We start from the raw sequence: 20,454 nt of genomic DNA, 5'->3' as shown, positions 1-20,454 counted from the left end.
CAGAACAGGCAAGAATAAACCAAACCGGTTCTTCTGATGTGGAAGATGTCCCAATAAAGATCTTCGATAATCATTTGTTTTCATCCCCAAAACTAAGACTGTGACCTTTTGGTTTATAAGACCATAACTACCAAAAAGGTATTTTATGTTTTTATGACTGATTTGAAGATTTCTTTGTTCTGGTCTGGGTATATTCACACACTCCATACCATGTATTTTTCTAAAAGTCAGATATGCATCTTACTCTTAGATTCATCTTTGAGAAAGTGATGTTTTGTATTGAGCTGATATATCTGAATTGGCTGTGTAATTGGCATAAAACATATTTAAATGACTGATAATAAACTGTTACATTTGATTTACTCTGAAATTATTTTCTCAAGTAGATTATGTGAAGGCGTATGTTTCGGCAAATCTGCGTCCAGGGTTAAGTGCACTATATCTCAGGTTAGATGGAGCATGGGGCACATCAGGTGAGATTCTAGATTTCTGACTAACTACTTGACTTTAATTAAGTTGTACTCAGTTACATTAAAGCTGCAGTAGGGAACTTTAGACGCTCTAGCGGTTAATAAACAGAACTGCTTGGGTCTTGCGGAAGAACATTGTAGCCGGAACTACTTCTCTCTGTTTATGTCCATGAAGAATCTCAAAGGTACTGGGTTACTCCGCCGCGGTATCCCTGAAGCAATCTAAAATAGTCCGAATATAAACACTTATTATAGGTGTACCCTAGTGATTCAGGACAAGCTAAAAACACGGTTTGGAAAATGGATTCATGGTGTACTCGCTTATTATGTTCGTTTTTCTACATTTTGAACACAAAAAAAGTTACGGACCGCAGCTCTGATTGGTTGTTTTTTCCAGGGAGAGGATGACTTTTTGCAAATGGCAATAGGAGCACTGGGAGGAGCCAGAGGAGCTTGATTTTTTTCACAGATTATCTGTCTCATATTCTACTGTCAGGACATAATGACAGGTTTAACAAATATGTAAAACATATATTTTTACAAAAGTTACCTACTGCAGCTTTAACTATGGGGTACTAGTCATAGTACTGGTCATAATCGCTGATTATTGTTTTGAGCTTTAACTAAGTTGTACACAGGTAACTGTACGGAACTATACAGATCTACTATTTAAAGAATGGTATAAGCATGGGCGACCTATTAAATAGTATTAGTCATAACCTCTGAATGAAAGAGTAAATATAAAGAGTAAACTAGAATAATCAAACGTCAGAATAATAGTAATAATTAGTAACAGACAGAAAAACAATCAATCTGCATTTCAACCTAGAACTCAGATTAGAATTTAACTTAAATTGAATAGCTTTTGATATATTTGACATTTTTCAGATTCATTAACAGTTGATTTCAATTGTAGCCTATGATGTGATAAAGCGATTTTATATGACAAAAATTAATGAAACTATTATCATAATTGCAGTGTTTATTTGTTTTTGACAAAAAAAGACAGTACATACATATTTGCCACTAATTTTGATATAATGGACAAGAGAGTTGTTTCTTTCAAAACATATATATCTATAAAATCGATTAAATGGAACATCTTAAGACAACTGTCAAAATACACAAATATTTACACTGAAACAGTTGTGCCAACCCAAGCAATGTCATAAAAGCTTGCTTCACCAGTCCTCTGCATCGAGATGATAAACAGACAAGTAAGAACTTTAAGAATCTCTGCCATCACAACAGCAGACGTGGCCAAGAAATCAGACAGCGTCCACACGTAGCTGATGCTGAGGATGAGCGATACATTCTGGATCACCAGAATCACCAGACTGATGAACTTCACTACCTTCACTGCAAGACACACAGGAAAGATATTCAGATCTAAACACTGACAAATGCCAACATTTCTCCTTTCTCTGAATGTAGGTAGTCACTATCATCAGTTCAAGACACACCTAAACAGATGAATTCATTTGCACTGGATATTCACATTGATGCATGCAGAAACTATTTCCAGGCAACCAAGTTAATTTATCAATGCCCTAGACTTGGAAATAATATTATGAGAATTAAATCAAGAAACATTGTATTATCAAAAATATGATTGAGGATATGAATATCCCAGAAAATAAGGAACAAAAACAAGTCTGGTTTCTGGAGATTGACGTGATTATCTGGTTTCTGTTTTACAATGATCCCATTCTCTGATGGCAGCTCCACACTATAAAGCTCAAAGTAAAAAAAAAAAAATGGTACTTTCATAAGGGTTGTATGATAGGCTAATACTTGCCATGGTACTTTTTAGAACTTTTTGTTCGAATACAAAACGCACCATGGTATTCTTTAAACTACCATGGAGTACCATGTAATCATTACACAAAAAAAGTACATGGGGGACAAATATGTAACTATCATGATGCCAAAGCAACGAGTCCTTAAAAGGGTAATTCACCGCAAAAAAAAAATATATATATATATTTGGTTCTACACGATAGTCTTATTTTTTGCGGTGAATTACCCTTTTAAGGACTCGTTAAAAGGGTTTGTGGCGGGGGAAAAAAGTTACAAAAACATCAATACCCATAATGCACAGGGCTCGAGCAGACTATCCGTGAGCGGGGGAAAAAAATGCGGAAGTAGGATCTGTAGTTTTCACAACTTTTGATTGCTCCTGGACTTTTACTGACAAATAAATATGGATAGGCTATCTGGGTGCAGGTAACGCGCAAAATAATACACATTGATAATTTACTTGTAACACCGACATTGTAACAATACAAAGCTGAATGTACACTTTAAGCAGTCTGATGTTTAAATAAGAGAGATACAGAGGATGAAATTATTTTTTACCGTCATTCAGTCTTCGGGTGGATGTTTTATCTTCAGTGCTTCTGTGTGGACTTTCACTGACTGCTGCTGCTGCCATCATCTTCATCACCATCATCAAACATTGAACACCAATCTGTCAACAAACTTTGACGATTACAGAATTTAATAATTTCCCCTCCGCTGCTCTGTGGAACACATCAGATGATGTCGAGAGCAGGGTTAAAATCCCCAAAAAATCACTTCCCCTAACTGTCCGTGGGAGTTTTTTTTTTTTTTTTTACTTTTTCTTTGACTTTAATTTTCCATTTAATTTTTTAATCCTTAACTTAATCTGATAATTTATTAGTGTACCAACCTCTGCTTAACTTATATTTAGTTCACGACCCTACTAATGTTGTGGGTGGAAACAAGTACAGATTGCACAGAAGAATTATTGCACTGCATTACAGGAACCATTAGGTGGCAGCAGCACCTAATACATTCCACATAGTTGCAGTCACATATATATATATATATATATATATATATATATATATATATATATATATATATATATATATATATATGTATGTATATATATAAATATATATATATATGTGTGTGTGTGTGTGTGTATGTATATATATATATATATATATATATATATATATATATATATATGTGTGTGTGTGTGTGTGTGTGAATATATATATATATATATGGTTGCAATTTTCTGAGACATCGCAAGCAACTAATGTGGCATTCTGATGACATATCGACTAATAAGACGAATGGTGTCTGTTTCTTTCCCACATTCCCTCCCAAATGTAGGGTGAGAGTACGCCAAGCTGATTTTCAGTCATGAATATGAAGGTATTTTTGGTGCAAAACAACTGAGCGTCTGTGACAGAGGGATTTGTAGTTGTAGAGAATAGCCACACATGTGTACATGAGTAAATCTGAAGTCACAGACAAAAGATGCAAACTTGTCGATTTTTTTCCTCTTCCACAAACACAACACAATAGTTACACTTTCTCGAATCTTCCACTGCAGGTGCACAAATCCTACGAATCACAAATCAAGAAACTTGTACGCTCTCAAGTTTTGCTCCTATTGCTGCAGTGAATATAGTGCGAAACACATTCACACACCTGCATCAAAATCTGCAAATCAGTATGGGAATTATTGCAATGAGATTTGTATACTTGTAGAATTTTTTCCTACATATATTTTTTTTTCCTTGGATAGTTTTTCTAGCACAAACACAAGTGCATAACAACATGTGAATCTGCTGCTACGAGTCTCAAAACAGTTTTTCACGTGCAGATGACATGATCCGGACCACAAACTAGAAAATAAAAAACAAAAGGAGTATTTGATAATGAAGGCTTCACTTTTGAGGACTAGCGTGGCACACTTTGTGTCCTTGTATAGTACATTCATTGTGTCAGTAGGAGGCGTTAAACCATGTGGAAAAGTCAGAACTGTCATTACAATAAAGCAAGTACGGGAACATGATAAAAACATTCCTTCTTCACTTGTCGGGAAGAACTAACCAGGGGTGCGTTTCCCAAAACCATGGTTGCTAACCTGTTAGCAACTTAGTTGGTTGGCAATGGGAAATTGCATTGCAACCAACAAAGTTGCTAACTTAGTTAGAATGGTTGGACTTAGAGAAGCCTGTTTAAAAATTCCCTTAACGTGATGATGAATAGAAAATTATCATCACTGGTATGGCTTGAGTTTAAAAAATCAATAGAAAAGACGAGACAGGTGTTTCTTTAAATATAGATATTTCACATCTATATTTTTTTTATTCATAGAATCTCTTAAACATCATGTGACAACAGCCACAGCACTTTGTTGAATACACAAGTATTTACAGCAAAACTGTTGTGCCAACCCAAGCAAAAACTGCAAGGATTTTTTTTATATAACAAAAAATGAAAGCTGACTGTATCAGAAATACCCCAGTGTTTACATGAATGCATTACATGTTGTGTTGGGAAAGGTCCAATTTGTACAGTTTTAAAGTCTTGAATCAAACAATTTGAACATGTCAATGCTGTTTAGGATCCAAATACAAAAGAAAATAACTTAATGTCTTGCTTTACTTAATCCAGACCTGGCATTATGCATGTTTATCTCACATAAGACAGTAAGGTAGGTTTCTTTGGTGTTTAATCAGACAGTTAGGAAATTCCCATAGGCCCTTTTTAGTAAACATCAACAGGGGTTAGTGGTTCAAACCCTCCTCACATTAGTTAACATGCTGATCTTTGGGAACTTCCAACAAAATGACACATATTTGAGTTTGTTCCGTACAAAGCATCCTGACGACATTATTTAAGTTACAGCACAGGTATTTCACAAACAATACAGACAGAAACCAAAAGCCTTAGTAATGGCTCTGAGGAATCCATCTAGGGAATTGGTTCATTTAGAGTAAACAGGATCCACAGGAATGTTCCTCTTCTCTTCTGTCGCACCTTCTCTGAGAGTGTGTGTTGATAAATGGGAACAGATCCACATGAGGCTGAATTATTGTTCCGCCAGGCCTCCCGTCAAAAAGACTGGAAAGCAGATCCAAGGTCTTTTTGAAACCCCTTAGAACAGGGAGAGAATGTCACTGTACTACAGAAACCTGTAAAACCAGGTATCATGGCAGTCTGGTAAATAACTGCAAGTCCACCTACTGTCATTTAAGTCAGTTAGAAAACAGTCAAGACGAACACAGTTTACTGCTTCTGAAATTCTTGCAAAAATAAATTATTACATGGCTGAAAAAAATAAATAATCCGCAATAAATAAAAACAGTTGCACTGAGCTGTGATGGTTGTAGTCGTGGGAAATATTAATTCCTAAAGTAAACCTGCAGCAATCCAGGGCTATTCTGGGCATCTTGAAGCATAGATCCCAAGTCCAAATGAAATGAACATTAAAGGCAGCCAAACAAACAAAAATAAATAAGGAAGAATCCAGAAGCCAGAAACTAGAGTTCAGAGAGTCCAGTGTGTAAAACCAAACAGTGTGTGTGAAATTTCTGAATCGAGTCCAAAGTCCTTCAGGATTTAAAGGCTTGGCTTAATATTGCTTTCCGCTTGCAAATCTCCAATGTCCTCAGTGCTCTCCATCATCCAAGGATGCTGCAAAATCTGCTCCAGACTAGGCCGATCCTCCGGCCTGTATGCCAGGCACCAGTGAATCAGAGACTGGCATTCTGAAATGAAAGAATACATGTTGAATAAACCTGGCTGGGATTGTACACTACAAAGATTGTTGGCTCTGTAACGCTCATGTTTTTTGTTATAAGTAAATGTGCAAATGTGAATGTTCTTAAGTAACAAATCTGCTTGATTACATAACTGCATAATTTGCAACCCATTTGATACCCATAATGTGAAGTATTTGCAAGTTATAGACGTACAAAAAAAAGAGTAAAAGGGCAGGACCTATTTTATCCACTTAATTGTATCGATTTTATATATTAGGAAACAATTTAATAAGTCTATGCTAAATTTTATTGAAAAAGTTTTATTATGGGATAGTTCATTCAAAAAGGAACACTGTTATAACTGAATGTCATTTTAGAAGTACATATTTGGAAAAATTATGGTAATCAAACAGTTTTGGCTCCCATTCACTTAATAATAATAAAAATAATAATAAATACAAGTCATACAGGTTTAAAATGTGAGGGTGAGTAAATGATAATAGAATTTTCATTTTTGGGTGAACTGTCTCTTTAAGAAAGTAAATGTTATTTTGTTTGTGGCTCACCTTTGGAGATGCGTTTAGTGAAACTCGGAGTGGCATTTACAATGTCGGCATCCCGCTCAAAGGGAATGTCTCCACACACCATGTCAAACAGAAGTACACCCAGTGACCACACGGTGAGTGGACGAGCGCTGTAACACTGTTGGAGGATCCACTCTGGAGGGCTGTAGACTCTGGTGCCTAAACAGACAGAGGTCATTAGAAACCGCTCCACATTCATGTTATATTCATGCATATACAATAATCAAACCAAAGCCGCCTTACCTTCAAAGTCAGTGTAAATGGAGTCCTTCAGTAGAGCACCAGATCCAAAGTCAATGATTTTGATGTCTCCGGTGCGGGTGTCTACAAGGATGTTCTCATCTTTGATGTCCCGGTGCACAATTCCCTTGGAGTGGCAGAACTGCAGGGCTTCAATGACCTGTCTGAAGAATCTAAAAAAAAGACAGTTTTCGTCAGCATTGTGGCTTACTGCTAGAATTGAATGTCAAAAGACTGTTGCTTTTACACACCTCTGTGCAATGGGCTCCTCCAGGGCCCCACGTTCAGTGATGAAGTCAAACAGGTCTTGGCAGTGTTGAGGTTTCTCAAACACAATGAGGTATCCCTGACCCTGCATCTCAAACCAGTCGAGCATCCGGATGATGCCGCGGTGACAGGGTAGCGACCCCGACTCTCCACCGAGACGCAGGAGGAGAGCAATCTCCATAGGGACTTTGATTGCTGTACCAGGCTATAAAGGGTTAAAAAAAACAATGGTCATTTTTAACCTTGGATTCTGATTATTTTCCACCGGAAAATATGTTATATAAAAAAAAAAATCCCTAGAAAAGTTCCACATAAGGTACTGCAGGTGTAAAATTGTTTTTCTCCCTGGGTTATTAAAAGGGGAACTACAATTTTATCTGTCACATATTTTGGACCTATAAATATTCTTCTTGTTTTGAAACCAAATATGTATCGTCTATTACTATCAAACTGGCTCTGATACACTTGGGAAAGTCCACTTAAGTTTCCCTTTTAGGGTGTTTTGAAAAACCCATGGCGTCACGCCTACGTCACTTTCTGTACAAGGACGACGCTGTTCCGGTAAAACCCAAAACAATCAGAAGAGGGCGCTATCATTCCTGTGTCTATGACTTAATTGTTTGTCTTTTCAAATTTTAACTAATGTAGCTTTATTTGTATGACAAAAAAAAAAAACATTTGCTTAAATATTAAGGATTACTCACCAGACTGGCCCACTGCTGAATTCTATCTCGGGATATTTGTTTGATAGCGACCTAAAATGATAATAAAAGTAATTTAGAGGATACGTTTATGAAGATTTATGCACGAAATATTAGAGTATTTAATTCTCACCTGTAGTCCGTCTGAAATGCGTTGTCCGGAGAACACAGAACCGAACCCGCCGCTTCCCAGAAGAGATCCCATCTTGTATTGCTTCTCAAAGTGCTCCTTAACTGAAAGTACACAATCAAATGTAATTAAGATATAACATAACAATGTTGCATATAACAAAAAGATATAACATAACAATGCATGTCGGTCATTCTAAATTATGCTTCTGGGTTAATGTACAATTTAGCTTTAAAAGCAACATTTATTATTTAACTGTTGGTAAAGTTCAAAATAATTTAAAGGCGAATTCAAACATAGCCTTATAAACAGATCTTTATATATATATTTTTTTTTTTAGCTTTTTCGGTCTTCGCATTTCAATGCACTTACCATTTTTTGCTCTCAAGCCTTCCAGCTGATCGGAACGCAGGTCAACAATCCTTTTATCCAGCATTTTCTGTTTTTATACGAATAAAACCTCTGAGAACAGGTGATATCGTCAGTAAGTACAGTGCTCCCGCCTCAGCAGAACATATCCATGATACTCTGTTACGGTTCGTCAAAATCTGTTTTCAGTTTAGTTCAAATTCCGCCGTTTGCTGTGAGCGAGTCAGACCGATTCCTTCAACACACTCGCACACTTCTGAATCATCTCGTAGTTTGTTGATGTTTTAAGTTTACACGAGTAAACACGCCCACTCTAGCGAACCCGCCCAATCGCGACAAACACGCTCGGAGTGTTTTGAACTGACAGCCAATCACAGCGCTGAAAATTTTAAAATAAATGAATATTAATGAGCGACGGCTAAAATTCTAAAATCTCCCCAGCTCTTGCGCTCAACGTTTTTCAGAAAGAGCGCGCGCGCGCGATGACAGATATACCTTTGACCTTTTTAACGCTTAAATTTTGAATTCACTCATGCACTAAGGCAAGATATTCCAGCTGTTTCTAATAGAATTTTTTAATGAAACCCATGAAATAACCATTCATATACTTTAAGAATAGAATTTAAAAAAGCATTTAGCAGAGATAAATGCCACTAGTAACAATTTAAACAGATATTCGTGTCTCATTATAATTAGGTACAAATAACTGATATGGATACGACTAGAGAAAAATACTACTAGAAAAAGTGGAACAGATACATTTAAGTGAATCTAACCCCCAGATCCTCATATAGAATTATATAGAAAAATGTGCCCCCCCTTTTTTTTTTAAACACTCAGATTGAATCTGAATTGAGAAATGAAGTAGTACCCAAGTAATACATTCTAATTACTTGAATAGCTAGTCACCAGTAAAAAAAAAAAAAAAAAAAAGGAATGAAAAAACATACTGATCACTATTGGGTTATTTACTAGTAATAAAAAAACTGAAGTAAAAAAAAAACACCAGTCATTTAGCACAAATATTGTGCACATCTGCCATATAAATAGGGATGATCTTAGTTTGAAGGGCATAATGACTCATGCTTTAGCATGCTCTGTGCATGTGGGACAGTCCCACATCAGCTATTTACAAAATCGAATGTGGTTTTGTCTCCATGATGATATACCTAGAAAAACAGAACTTTTATAGCTAAGCGATGGTGTATGATAATGCTTTATAAGCAGATATTAATACCTCACTCATCCGACTTAAATGACCTAGTAATCATTTGAGACTCTGGACTGGTAGTTTGCAGCATTGCATTAAACTTGCATGCATATCTATATACCCAACTATTCAGACACACTTCATTCTTTAATAAAACTGTTTTCCACATTTGAGAGTAATAGTGAAATATTCAAAAAATATGAATCAAGACTGTATGAACAGGATGACAACAAATAAGTATATTTCTTCAGAAAGTTCTTTTTTATTCCAAGAAAAAAAAGAGCATTTTCATTCCAAACAAAAAAATAAAACAAGATTATATTAATCAATTAATTAAGAGGATAAAGTATGACTTTTTTTCAATAAGTTTTCGTTTCTCCATGTTTTTTATATCGATATCAGTCATGTTTATTTTCACATGCACCTAAAGGAGTCCAATGATGGTGTGAATGATGTAAGAAAGAAAAGGAGTGGTTAGGTGAGTATCACAACAATGGGCCATCACTGCTGGATGGCTGAGGCCAGTGATGGACTGATGGATGGGTGGGTGGATGGGGGAAGGAAAGGGTGGACAATGTGAACTGCATGATGATGGAAAGAATGTGACTGGTTTGATCCCCATGTATCTGCCTCCTGCTTCAGATGCAGATGTGCCTCAACCCTCCTTTATCAACTGCTGTCTGGAGAAGGTTCTCTATGCATGGCGTTTTTCTTCATGCTGTCGAGGTATTCCTGTTGTGACACGGCCAAGACGGACGCCAATATTTCATCATCTTCCCAGTCTGTTAGGCCTGTTGCAAAACAAGAGCACCAAAACACAATATGGTTTGCTGACACAGATAAAAACACAGCATATTATATAAACCACAAGTCAAAACATTTCACACACATGGCTGAAATTCTTATCTGAAGGCTTCTGCTCAAATGCTTGAAATTAGTTTTATAGATAATTGTATTCACTACATGTAAAAATGTTTGGAATAATTACAATGTTTTTAATGTGAAATAAGTCTCTTATGCTCACCAAGGCTGAATTTATTTGATCAGCAATATAGTAAAAACAGTAATATTGTGAAATATGATTACATTTTAAAATAACTTATTTGTATTTAAATATGTTCTAAAACGTAATTTATTCCTGGGATGCAAAGCTGAATTTTCAGCATCATTCTTCAGTGTCATAAGATCCTTCAAAAATCATTTTAATATGCTGATTTGCTGCTCAATTATTTTTGCTTAATATTTTTGTGAAATATTTTTAAGGATTCTTTGATGAATAAAGTTCACAGCATTTATTTGCAACATATATTTTTTTACATCACAGTAAATGTCATTATCAATAAATTTGTTAATTTAATACATCTTTAGTGAATAAAATGATTAATTTATTTGATTTATGAAGGATCATGTGACACTGAAAGTTAAGCTTTGCATCACTGGAAAAAAAAATATTTTCAAATATATACAAATAAAAAACAGTTTTTTAACTTGTAATAATATTTCACAATGATACTGTTTTTTTATGTATTTTTGAATAAATAAATTCAGCATTGTTGCGCAGAAGAGAAAAACATCTGAATTATTCGAAGCTTTTGACCAGAAGTGTCTTAAAATAAAATTTTCTTTATAAATCTAAAAACGATCTAATTTTTAAGGCTGATGATATTGAAAAAACAAACCAAGTGTGCAACATACATAGAAACTTACAGAGTCTTTTATTCTTTAACACCTTTACTATTATTAAATGTGCATAACAGCAATAATAAAGAATGAGTAGGTGTCCATCTTTTCATCTTTTCAGACTGATGCATATCCTTTACAAGAGTTACAACTGTCAAGAACCTTCCCTCCCTATTTGCACCTTCTTAAGTTCTTTATGCTGATGTCAACAGTAGCTGGGGTGTGCCGATACTCAGCTGAAATCAAGTGTATTTAACTGCACATAATGACCGTACAGTACATGATGCTTTCTGCATGAGTGCTGGGTACAAGTCACACAGCTCCACACTGAATCACATGGATCACATCACAGATTCAGGTTGTGTGAGATGCATGAGGAAGGCGAGCGAGTGCCGTGATTAACATGGCATTCCTGAGCCCTGGATTCTTTCATACTGAATCAGGCAGGACAGATTGGCAAGTGTGATTTCACTTCCTCACCAAAAGCAGTAGGGGACATCTCTTGCATAATGGCCCGATAGCCCAGTGCTGGATACAGAGACACCAGAGAAGATGAGGTGGGTCTGTCTGGTCCAACACAAGCCTGGTTACTGGGACCTAAACAGCGAGACAGAACACAGAAAATCTTTCTTTTGAAGGACTTAAGTACAGAGACCTATGTCGCTTCTCAGTGATTTCGGGGTGAATTCCATAAAAAGACCACAAAAACAAATTGCATTAAAAACCTTTTTTTGCATAGTGACATTAAAATGAAGTATATTTACACACAAATAGTCATTACTGTAATGCATCTGGACAGTTTAGTTTTGAGAGTTTTTAATTAATTAATGATCACTCTTAAAGATCATTCTCTTTATTATACCACTACTATTCTCATGCATATCTGTTACTGTAATACTGTTTTTATATTAATATTCAATATATTTTTATGTTTATATACATTCCCGTTCAAAAGTTAGGGGTCACCAAGATTTTTTGGAAAAATGTATTCAATTTTTTTTTTTTTCAGCAGGGACGACTTAAAATGATCAGAAGTGACAGTAAAGTTATTTTTAATCTTACAAAAGATTTCCATTTTTTAAAAAATGCTGAGCTTTCTATTCATCAAATAATTCTAGAAAAAATGATCATGCTTCACAAAATATTAACTGTTTTCAACATTGATAAAAATAAGAAATGTTTCTTGAGTATTGAATCAGCATATCAGAATGATTTCTGAATGATGCTGAAAATTCAGCATTGCATCACAGAAATAAATTGCATTTGAAAATATGTTCAAATAGAAAATGTTTATTTTAAATTGTAATAATATTTCACAATATTCCTGTTTTTGATCAAAGAAAGCAGCCTCGTTGAGCAGAAGAGATTTCTAATGGTAGAGTACTTAACAGAATTTAAACTGCACAAATAAGCTTTCTTTGCACAAAAATATAATTTCTCATTTAATTCCTTCAGATTTTGAACTCGGACATGTTTTTGATAGGTTTCCTTATAATCAGTTCAATTAACCATGAACATCATGTGGCATTTACCCTATAAACTGGCTTGCTGGAGGAAATGTATCGCACAGTTAAACTGATAGTTTTAATGGTCACTGTCCTTATTGTGAAGAATGAAAACAGACCTGGTGCACAGGGTGATGGGGGCTTGGATAGAGCGAGGGCTGCTCCAGCCGGGGAGGGGGGCTTAGCGGGTGTGTCCGAGTGCGAAGGATCAGGGATCTCCGGAGAGGGGGCGGAGCTGCGCTGTCGTGGGGATCGGGCATTCCATTCTTCCAAACCACTGGAGGCCGCAGCCGTGGCAGAGCTGCACGTAGCACTGGCCTTACGAGGCTGAGGGAGTCACAAAAGTAAACACGTTCATTCACAAATGATAAGTGAACAGGCACTCGGTATCTTCAAAGTTTGTCACTCAAAATAGTGAACGTTCTTAAACAAGGACATTTACAGAAAGTAGGTTTATGTAAAATCTCTTAAACTGGTTTGCTTAGATAAAATGACTCATTTTCTTTCTTTCTGATACACTGCTGTCAGTCAGTTCAAGAAGTGATTTATAAGAAAGCCTATAGCTTCTGTGAAGAATGGACTTCTTCACAGATGGCTGAAGTGTGAAAACGAAAACCACATAAGCTGCAGGTATTTGCGTAGCCGATAGTCTTAGCTATGCGTTTCTTAACTGATGAAGCACTCATCACAGCTAACTTGTGACTTTCTGAAATAATTCCTTTGAGACCAGCATTAAACCAGCGATTATTTTATGACGCCAAAGGTTTTGTTAAGTAATTGTCGCATGCTAACTACCTGACTCCTACTGATTAGAATATAAACACAGCTTCTGATGGAATGACAAATGACTTTAGGTAGTTAGTTGGATTAGCAATGAAACGGGCAGGTTCCACACCTGTCGTGCCTGTTTTTCCTGGTCTCGAAGCCACTGCAAGTACGATTCTCTGGCCACTTGCTCTTCTATGGCCTCATTAGTGGCTTCCCAATCCGTGGCCCTCTTCTTGTCCTCCAGCATCTGTTGCTCAATCCAGGATTCCTCTGACGTTTTAATGGCATTCTTCATGAGTGACTGGTCTGCAAACTGCACAGAGACGGAGAGACAGATTCAGAGGAGAGGTTAAAGGCCACATTTTTGCCCTTGGGTGACAGGTGAGAATGTTTTCTGCTCAAGCAGCTTGAAGATGAAAATTTAGCAATAAATCATTTTCTAAAAGTCATCTAATTTCATCTCAGAAATACAGAACGCATCTCATAAAACAGAGGGCATTCTGAATGGAGGAGCTGCATTTGACAGCAGCTGTAAACAACCTATATTTAGACTAATGACCATCTCCAGAATACTTGATTCTGATTGGTCAATCACAGCACTGAGTAATTTTTTTGTCCCAAAAGTTTTGTCTCTTATATCACACGTTGAAAACAGTGAAAAATTGAATGGCTGGATAGATAGATAGATAGATAGATAGATAGATAGATAGATAGATAGATAGATAGATAGATAGATAGATAGATAGATAGATAGATAGATAGATAGATAGATAGATAGATAGATGATAAATGAAAAATAATAGAACAATAGATAGAAAGAATAAATTAATTAACAACTAAAAAAAGGCGATAGACAGAATGACAAAATGAATGAATGAATGAATGAATGAAAGAACAAACGACAATATTTTTTTGTTCACTCTAGAGTGCAAGACAGAACGGAAAAAACTTAAAATTCTCTATCTTCAGACAGTCTTTATAAAAATAACTATTTCAAAAACATCTTTCTAAAATCGTTTATGTTTGTTTGTTTGCTCAGATAAAATGACTATTCAATTCAGAAGCACATTGTTAAAATGATTTCTTTAAACAAACAATGATAGATTTTTTTGTTCACTCTAGAGTAAGTGCAAGACAGTGCAAAAAGTGAAACGTGCTCCATCTTGAGACAGTTTATAAAAATAATTATTTCAAAATCATGGTGTCTTTAAAAACCTGACGTCGAGCGCTGAACTCCCGTCAAGCCAGTTGTGACAAAAATAGTATGTATGCATACTATGCTTATTGCCGTCAGTCTGTCATTTTCTTCATAAGAGACAGATACAGAGGAGGGGTAAAGCCACAGTGTTGCCCCTCAGGTGACAGGTGCGAATGCCTTCTGCTCAAGAGCCCTGAAGATAAGTACATACTGAGCTTTAAGCCTTTTTTTTTTTTTTTTTTATAAACACTTAATAGTAGATGATGGACATCATCATCATCAACGTATCTCAGAAAAACAGAATGCATCTCATAAAACAGAGGGTTTCTGATTGGATAATCTGCATTTGACAGCCACTGTAAACTACCCATTTTTAGGCTAATGAACATAATGACAACGCTGTAGAATACTTGATTCTGATTGGTCAATCACGGAACAGAGTATATCTGTAAACCGATTTTTTAGATGCATGTCTTTTTTGTCTTGCTGTTCTCACTGTGCTACATGTCCTCTGCTCTGGAACAGTTCACCAGTGTCTGGACAGTGTACTGGATCATTCCCCGTCTGGACAGTCTGTTGTACTAAACTAACTTATATGGGGGAGCCAGATCTTAAAGCATGTGAAATGCCTGAAATAACACACTTTTTAACTATATAATGCATTTCCTCCACCAAACTTTGTCTAGCTTTTCTAGACAATGTTGCCTCCATGTTGTTAAAGTTACAAAGCTATTGATCGATACTTTAGGCGAGTGATAATAGAAATGTTCATATCAGCATTCCTTCTTAGCCACAAATTAGTCGGAGAGCTCCAACACACAAACACTGCGCCTCTGTTTTTGATAGGAAGGCATGATTTGTCTTTGATCTGCCCGGCTTAAATTATCACAAGGCATGTGGCACGTAAACAAAACAGTGTGCTGTTAATAGGGCTCCCCCGAAACCACCGACATGTGGAATGTTTCCCCCCTCTTCCACCCAGAGCAGTCTGGGAAATGGGACAAGTCGGGTCACACTTTGTTGTCTCTTTGTGGCTTTGATGACAACTGTCGGCAAATTCAGTAGGAACTGCCTGAGTCAATGGGAGGAACAATCTGACGAGAAAGTATTTTCAATGGACTTCCTAATTCACAAACCCACAATGACTTTGTTGAACATTCCTGAATAGGAAATACAGGTCATTACTGCATTTCTAAAAATTAAACATGTTAAAAAATGGCTGTTCTTGCACAAGCAGATTGAGGTGTACGTGCAAGAATACACATAGACAATAGTAACACCAAAGTGCAAGAGCAATTCGCATATTTCACATTGAAATTACAGCACAGTTGCAAACAATCACCGGATATTCTCACCTAAATGACACTTAAAAAAAGACTTCTTCGTTAATGGATCACACCATGTTACTAAATGTCTGTTACTTATTTTTAATACAGTGAGTTGTACACTTTTTAAAAGCAATGTAATGTGGTCCCAATAAAGTAGTCAGTAAAAATACTTGACTCATATATGAAGAGTTCAAATGCAAAAGCCTTTAAGTGCTGTCTGAAATTTTCTTCTTAAATTAGCATTTTTATCATGCTCCTATGTGCAGGTTCAGTCATTTTACTTCAATGACAATGAACAGAACCTATTCATTACTGAACCTACACATAGAAGTCTGATTTAAAAAAAATCAAATTTTAGAAGAAAACGTATATATATATTGCAGATACCCACCCCTGGTTTGAAGGCAGGAAGTCCGAGCCCAACTCCAATTGTGGCTTTGTTGGGATTCACTACAGAGTTGTAGTGAATGTTCCGATGGTAACTAACTCTGATTGGCTCGTCATTATTTTGATGGATGCCATGGAACGTGTTGATTGGTTCTAAAAGAAGCCATCAAAATAACATTTAGCAACACAAAGAACAAGGAGTCAGATTTACTTGTGCATCAATATAAGAGCATCATGCATCACCACAAAGACTGTTAAACATATGACATGCTTGTTTTGTTTACTGTGTTGAGACGCGCTGAAGTTGCGTTTGGTCTCGTACTGTATTGCATACATGTCAGTGTTGTGCACTTGATTAGCACTTTGTTGTGATAAACAATAAAGTGTGTTTTAGATTAATTAAATTCCCATTATATCAAATTGATATGAAAAAGGTTAGTATACCACGGCAGCGGTCACAGCAGCAATCGTGTTAAGACCGTGTGACTTCACCATGCAGGGACACTGGCAATGGATCAATTTTGACTCATTCTATTTTCTTCACCTTGCTTGACTTCTGTTTCAGTTTTTATGACCAACTCTTACTATGTGTTTCCGTATCCCTACTATTATGACCACGCATCACACACTATAGGCAACACAATAATACACTACTTTCTTTTTTTATTGGTCTCTCGAATTGTCACTCTACAGTAAACAAAGCAGATTTCATAACATCTATTACTAATCATTCAGGACTAAACCTCATGACCCTGACAGAGACGTGGATCAAACCAGAGGACACTGCTACTCCTGCAGCACTCTCCAGTAATTTCTCATTTCCCCACACTCTGTACCCCACAGGTACAGATCTGCTTATCTCTAACGATTGGAAATTAATATCTGGGTATTAACAGCTCTTTTGAATCACATTCAGTAACTATTACTATTATTTAAAATCCATTTTGTAGTTGTTTATTGACCCCCAGCACCACAAGGTAACTTTCGGATGAATTAGATGTGCTGCTCTCAACCTTACCCGTGGATGGTACTCCCCTAGTTATGCTTGGAAACTTACACATCCACCTAGATTAAACTCAGGCTGCAGGCTTCTACATCTTGCTTGCCTCTTTTGATCTTGAGAGAGTGCTTATCTATGGCTACTCACGAATCAGGCAACCAACTGGACCTTGTTTATACACAACACTGCTCCACTGATCATGTACTGGTTACTCCACTGCACACCTCGGATCACTTCCTCTTTACTCTTAATCTCAACATGGTTCCTGACTCATCACATACCCCTCCACATGTCATCATTTGACATAACCTATGCTAACTCTCATCCTCCAGGATATCTGCTATGGTTTCATCTTCGCTTCCTCCCCCTAAACAGTTATAATCTCTTGATGCTAACAGTGCTACTGATACTTTCTACTCCATCTTGTTTAGACACTGTCTGTCCCTTGTCTTTCCAGGCCAGGCCATACTTTCTCTGCTAATGTCACCACTGCTAAAAGGACATACTATCATAACAAAATTAACAATTCGTCTAACTCTCACTTGATCTTTAAAACATTTTCCTCTTTCTTTGTCCTCCTCCTCCCCCTCCATTATCAACTCTAACAGCTGACGACTTTGCCACATTCTTCATCAATAAAATTAAAACCATCAGTGCACAATTTTCCACACCTCAATCTGTCAAGGACATCTTAACAGCAAACATGCAATCGTTCACATCTTTCTCTTCACTCTCTGAGACAGAAGTATCCAAACTCATCCTTTCTAATCATCCTACTACTTGTCTGCTTGATCCCATTCCATCTCATCTCCTTCAAGCCATTTCTCCTGCAGTTGTACCTGCACTCACTCACATCATTAACACATCCCTTCACACTGGTGTTTCTCCCCATCTCTTTTAGAGAACTACAGACCGGTTTCCCTTCTTCCTTTCATTGCAAAAATACTTGAATGAACTGTGTTCAACCAAGTCTCTGCCTTTCTCACACAGAACAACCTCCTTGACAGCAATCATGTTTTCAGAAGTGGACATTCAACCGAAATTCAACACTTATCTTGCTGGATCTGTCCGCTGCATATGACACCGTTAAACACCAGATCCCTCCTGTCAACCCTATTAGCAAAGGGCTCCTATTATCTCAGGAACCACACTCCAGTGGTTTGAGTCTTACCTATCAGATGCCGCGTTTCCACCGAGATTACCCGGAGCAGTTGTACCAGGAACTTTTTTCCCCAGGAACTATTTTCCCCCCAGACCTGTTGCTTTCTGCGTTTTCACCGTGGTCTAAAGTACCGTGAAGATTAGGCAAATAGTCTGGTGACATGTGATGGTAATTCTGCAAACAGCAGCATACTTGATAACATACTATAATACTTTTAAAATTACATTTCATGACAAAATAATAGTAATATTTTGAAAATTATCCGAATAAATTGTGAATAAATCAGCCCAAAGTCCCTAGTTCCTGGGTATATTTCCAGCTGTGGAAACGCGGTTAGATAGGTCCTTCAGGGTATCTTGAAGAGATGAGGTGTCCAAGTCGCAACATCTAACTACTGGGGTTCCTCAGGGCTTTGTTCTTGAACCACTTCTCTTCTGCGTCTACATGGCATCACTAGGCTCTGTCATTCAGAAACATGGCTTTTCATATCACTGCTATGCTGATGACACTCAACTCTACCTCTTATTCCATCCTGATGATCTGACAATAGCTGCTCGCATCTCAGCTAGACTAACAGACATTTCTTGCTGAATGGAGGACCATCACCTACAATTCAACCATGCCAAGACAGACCTGCTTGTGGTTCCACGAAACCCATTGTTTCATCACGTTTTCACCATCCAGTTAGGCAAATTCATTACTTCAGACTTACATGTCCTCTAGAACACTTGTGTTCTGCAAGTGAACATCGCTTTATTGTGCCATCCCAAAGAGGCACAAAATCACTTTCATGGACTTAAAATAAACTTTTCCTCCTGGTGGAATAACCTGTCCAACTCAATCCGAGCAGCTAAATCCTTAGCCATCTTCAAGAATCAGCTAGAACACATCTCTTCAATCTTTATTTGACCCTCAACTTGCACTCTATTTATTTACTAACAGCTTGTTTTCTTAAAAAAAAAAGATACAAACACTAGCTTCTCTAATCTTTTTGTATTCTATCCATTTGTTTTCTTTTTTTGTTTATTATACAGTTAACAAAAGCAAAAAAGGCCTCTAAGACTAGCTTTTTCTATCCTAGTTTATCTTTTTTTTCATTTTTAAATAATTTATTATATAATTTAAAAAACCTTGCTATGTGTACTGCTTTTATCCAAAGCTAACTGAGAGTTGTTATAGTACTTGCATATCTTTGCTCTTATGTTGATTTTGATTGATCCATTGTCTTCATTTGTAAGTCGCTTTGGATAAAAGCATCTGATAAATGACTAAATGTAAATGTAAATATAATTCCTTGCGATACCAATAAATCCATTAAACAATTTTCAAATCGTCATCGCTATTTACTAAGTTACCTTCATGGGGGTATATAGTGAAATATACTTAATTCAGTTTTATTGATACTGTAATGCAAATTTGACTCACCTGTGCCATACTGATAAACCTCTACTGGTCGATTATACATCTCTGCCATAGCCTGCATCTCAATATGGTTTCCATGACAGTTGTTCTTCCTCTTTCTGTTGATGTATGTAGTGAAGTCCTCGGTCACATAGTTTGAGAAATAATCTGCATTTTTCATCTGCAAGTTAAATCATACAGAAAGCATGAATTTAATTAAACCATGAACAGGTTTTGTATACTCTGAGAATCCCAAAGAAATTCACATACCAAGTAATCCATGCAATGTTTGCGGACGACTTCGTGCATATCTTGGTCTCCGTAAACCTGATCAGCTGTAGAAAAATGATGATACAAGGTTTATTTGCAAATAAACACAACATGATCTTTACATGTATTCATTTTACAACAGTTAATAACATTTTATTGCACTTTCTTCCATTTATTGTAGTGTCTCTGCAAAATAAAAAGTGATTTAGTTATGTAACAATGTACACAATGTCATTTTTGCATTTATTTCATG

General features: G+C 36.5%; 3 protein-coding genes across 4 annotated transcripts in view; all 3 read right to left on the bottom strand.

Annotated features, from left to right (window-relative positions):
• Positions 1–1,451: 1,451 nt before the first annotated feature.
• On the bottom strand, positions 1,452–2,987 carry LOC127962916 (UDP-galactose translocator-like). The gene is made up of 2 exons (XM_052562521.1): positions 2,829–2,987; positions 1,452–1,829 (listed from the first exon to the last, which is right to left on the bottom strand). The coding sequence occupies exons 1-2, from the start codon at positions 2,920–2,922 to the stop codon at positions 1,603–1,605; spliced, it is 321 nt and encodes a 106-aa protein (XP_052418481.1). The 5' UTR covers positions 2,923–2,987; the 3' UTR covers positions 1,452–1,602.
• A 1,576-nt stretch (positions 2,988–4,563) lies between these two features.
• Positions 4,564–8,545, bottom strand: LOC127964021 (serine/threonine-protein kinase pim-2-like). Its single transcript, XM_052564161.1, has 7 exons — positions 8,296–8,545; positions 7,927–8,027; positions 7,797–7,847; positions 7,077–7,297; positions 6,829–6,998; positions 6,568–6,744; positions 4,564–6,007 (listed from the first exon to the last, which is right to left on the bottom strand). The coding sequence occupies exons 1-7, from the start codon at positions 8,357–8,359 to the stop codon at positions 5,859–5,861; spliced, it is 933 nt and encodes a 310-aa protein (XP_052420121.1). The 5' UTR covers positions 8,360–8,545; the 3' UTR covers positions 4,564–5,858.
• A 1,195-nt stretch (positions 8,546–9,740) lies between these two features.
• The window catches only part of otud5a (OTU deubiquitinase 5a), a 30,296-nt gene continuing 19,582 nt past the window's right edge, over positions 9,741–20,454 (bottom strand). For both annotated transcript variants that reach the window (XM_052563747.1, XM_052563748.1), the window contains 7 exons: positions 20,202–20,266; positions 19,956–20,112; positions 16,373–16,521; positions 13,583–13,768; positions 12,807–13,014; positions 11,663–11,779; positions 9,741–10,293 (listed from right to left, as the gene is read on the bottom strand). In XM_052563747.1, coding sequence (XP_052419707.1) covers positions 10,172–10,293; positions 11,663–11,779; positions 12,807–13,014; positions 13,583–13,768; positions 16,373–16,521; positions 19,956–20,112; positions 20,202–20,266 — 1,004 coding nt within the window. In that variant the 3' untranslated portion in view covers positions 9,741–10,171. The remainder of the gene's footprint in view (positions 10,294–11,662; positions 11,780–12,806; positions 13,015–13,582; positions 13,769–16,372; positions 16,522–19,955; positions 20,113–20,201; positions 20,267–20,454) is intronic.

The sequence above is a fragment of the Carassius gibelio genome, chromosome B8 (genome assembly GCF_023724105.1).
Source record: "Carassius gibelio isolate Cgi1373 ecotype wild population from Czech Republic chromosome B8, carGib1.2-hapl.c, whole genome shotgun sequence".
Taxonomy (NCBI): domain Eukaryota; kingdom Metazoa; phylum Chordata; class Actinopteri; order Cypriniformes; family Cyprinidae; genus Carassius; species Carassius gibelio.
Note: the sequence above shows the minus strand (reverse complement) of the source record. Positions and strands in the feature narration are given on the sequence as shown.

Excerpts from the sequence above, each read along its gene's own strand:
- LOC127962916 (XM_052562521.1), bottom strand. The coding sequence starts at position 2,922 with ATGATGGTGATGAAGATGATGGCAGCAGCAGCAGTCAGTGAAAGTCCA. Across the intron at positions 1,830-2,828 it reads CACCCGAAGACTGAATGACG|TGAAGGTAGTGAAGTTCATC; the intron begins GTAAAAAATAAT and ends TGTGTCTTGCAG.
- LOC127964021 (XM_052564161.1), bottom strand. The coding sequence starts at position 8,359 with ATGCTGGATAAAAGGATTGTTGACCTGCGTTCCGATCAGCTGGAAGGC. Across the intron at positions 7,298-7,796 it reads TTCAGCAGTGGGCCAGTCTG|CCTGGTACAGCAATCAAAGT; the intron begins GTGAGTAATCCT and ends AACCCTTTATAG. Across the intron at positions 6,008-6,567 it reads CACTAAACGCATCTCCAAAG|AATGCCAGTCTCTGATTCAC; the intron begins GTGAGCCACAAA and ends CTTTCATTTCAG.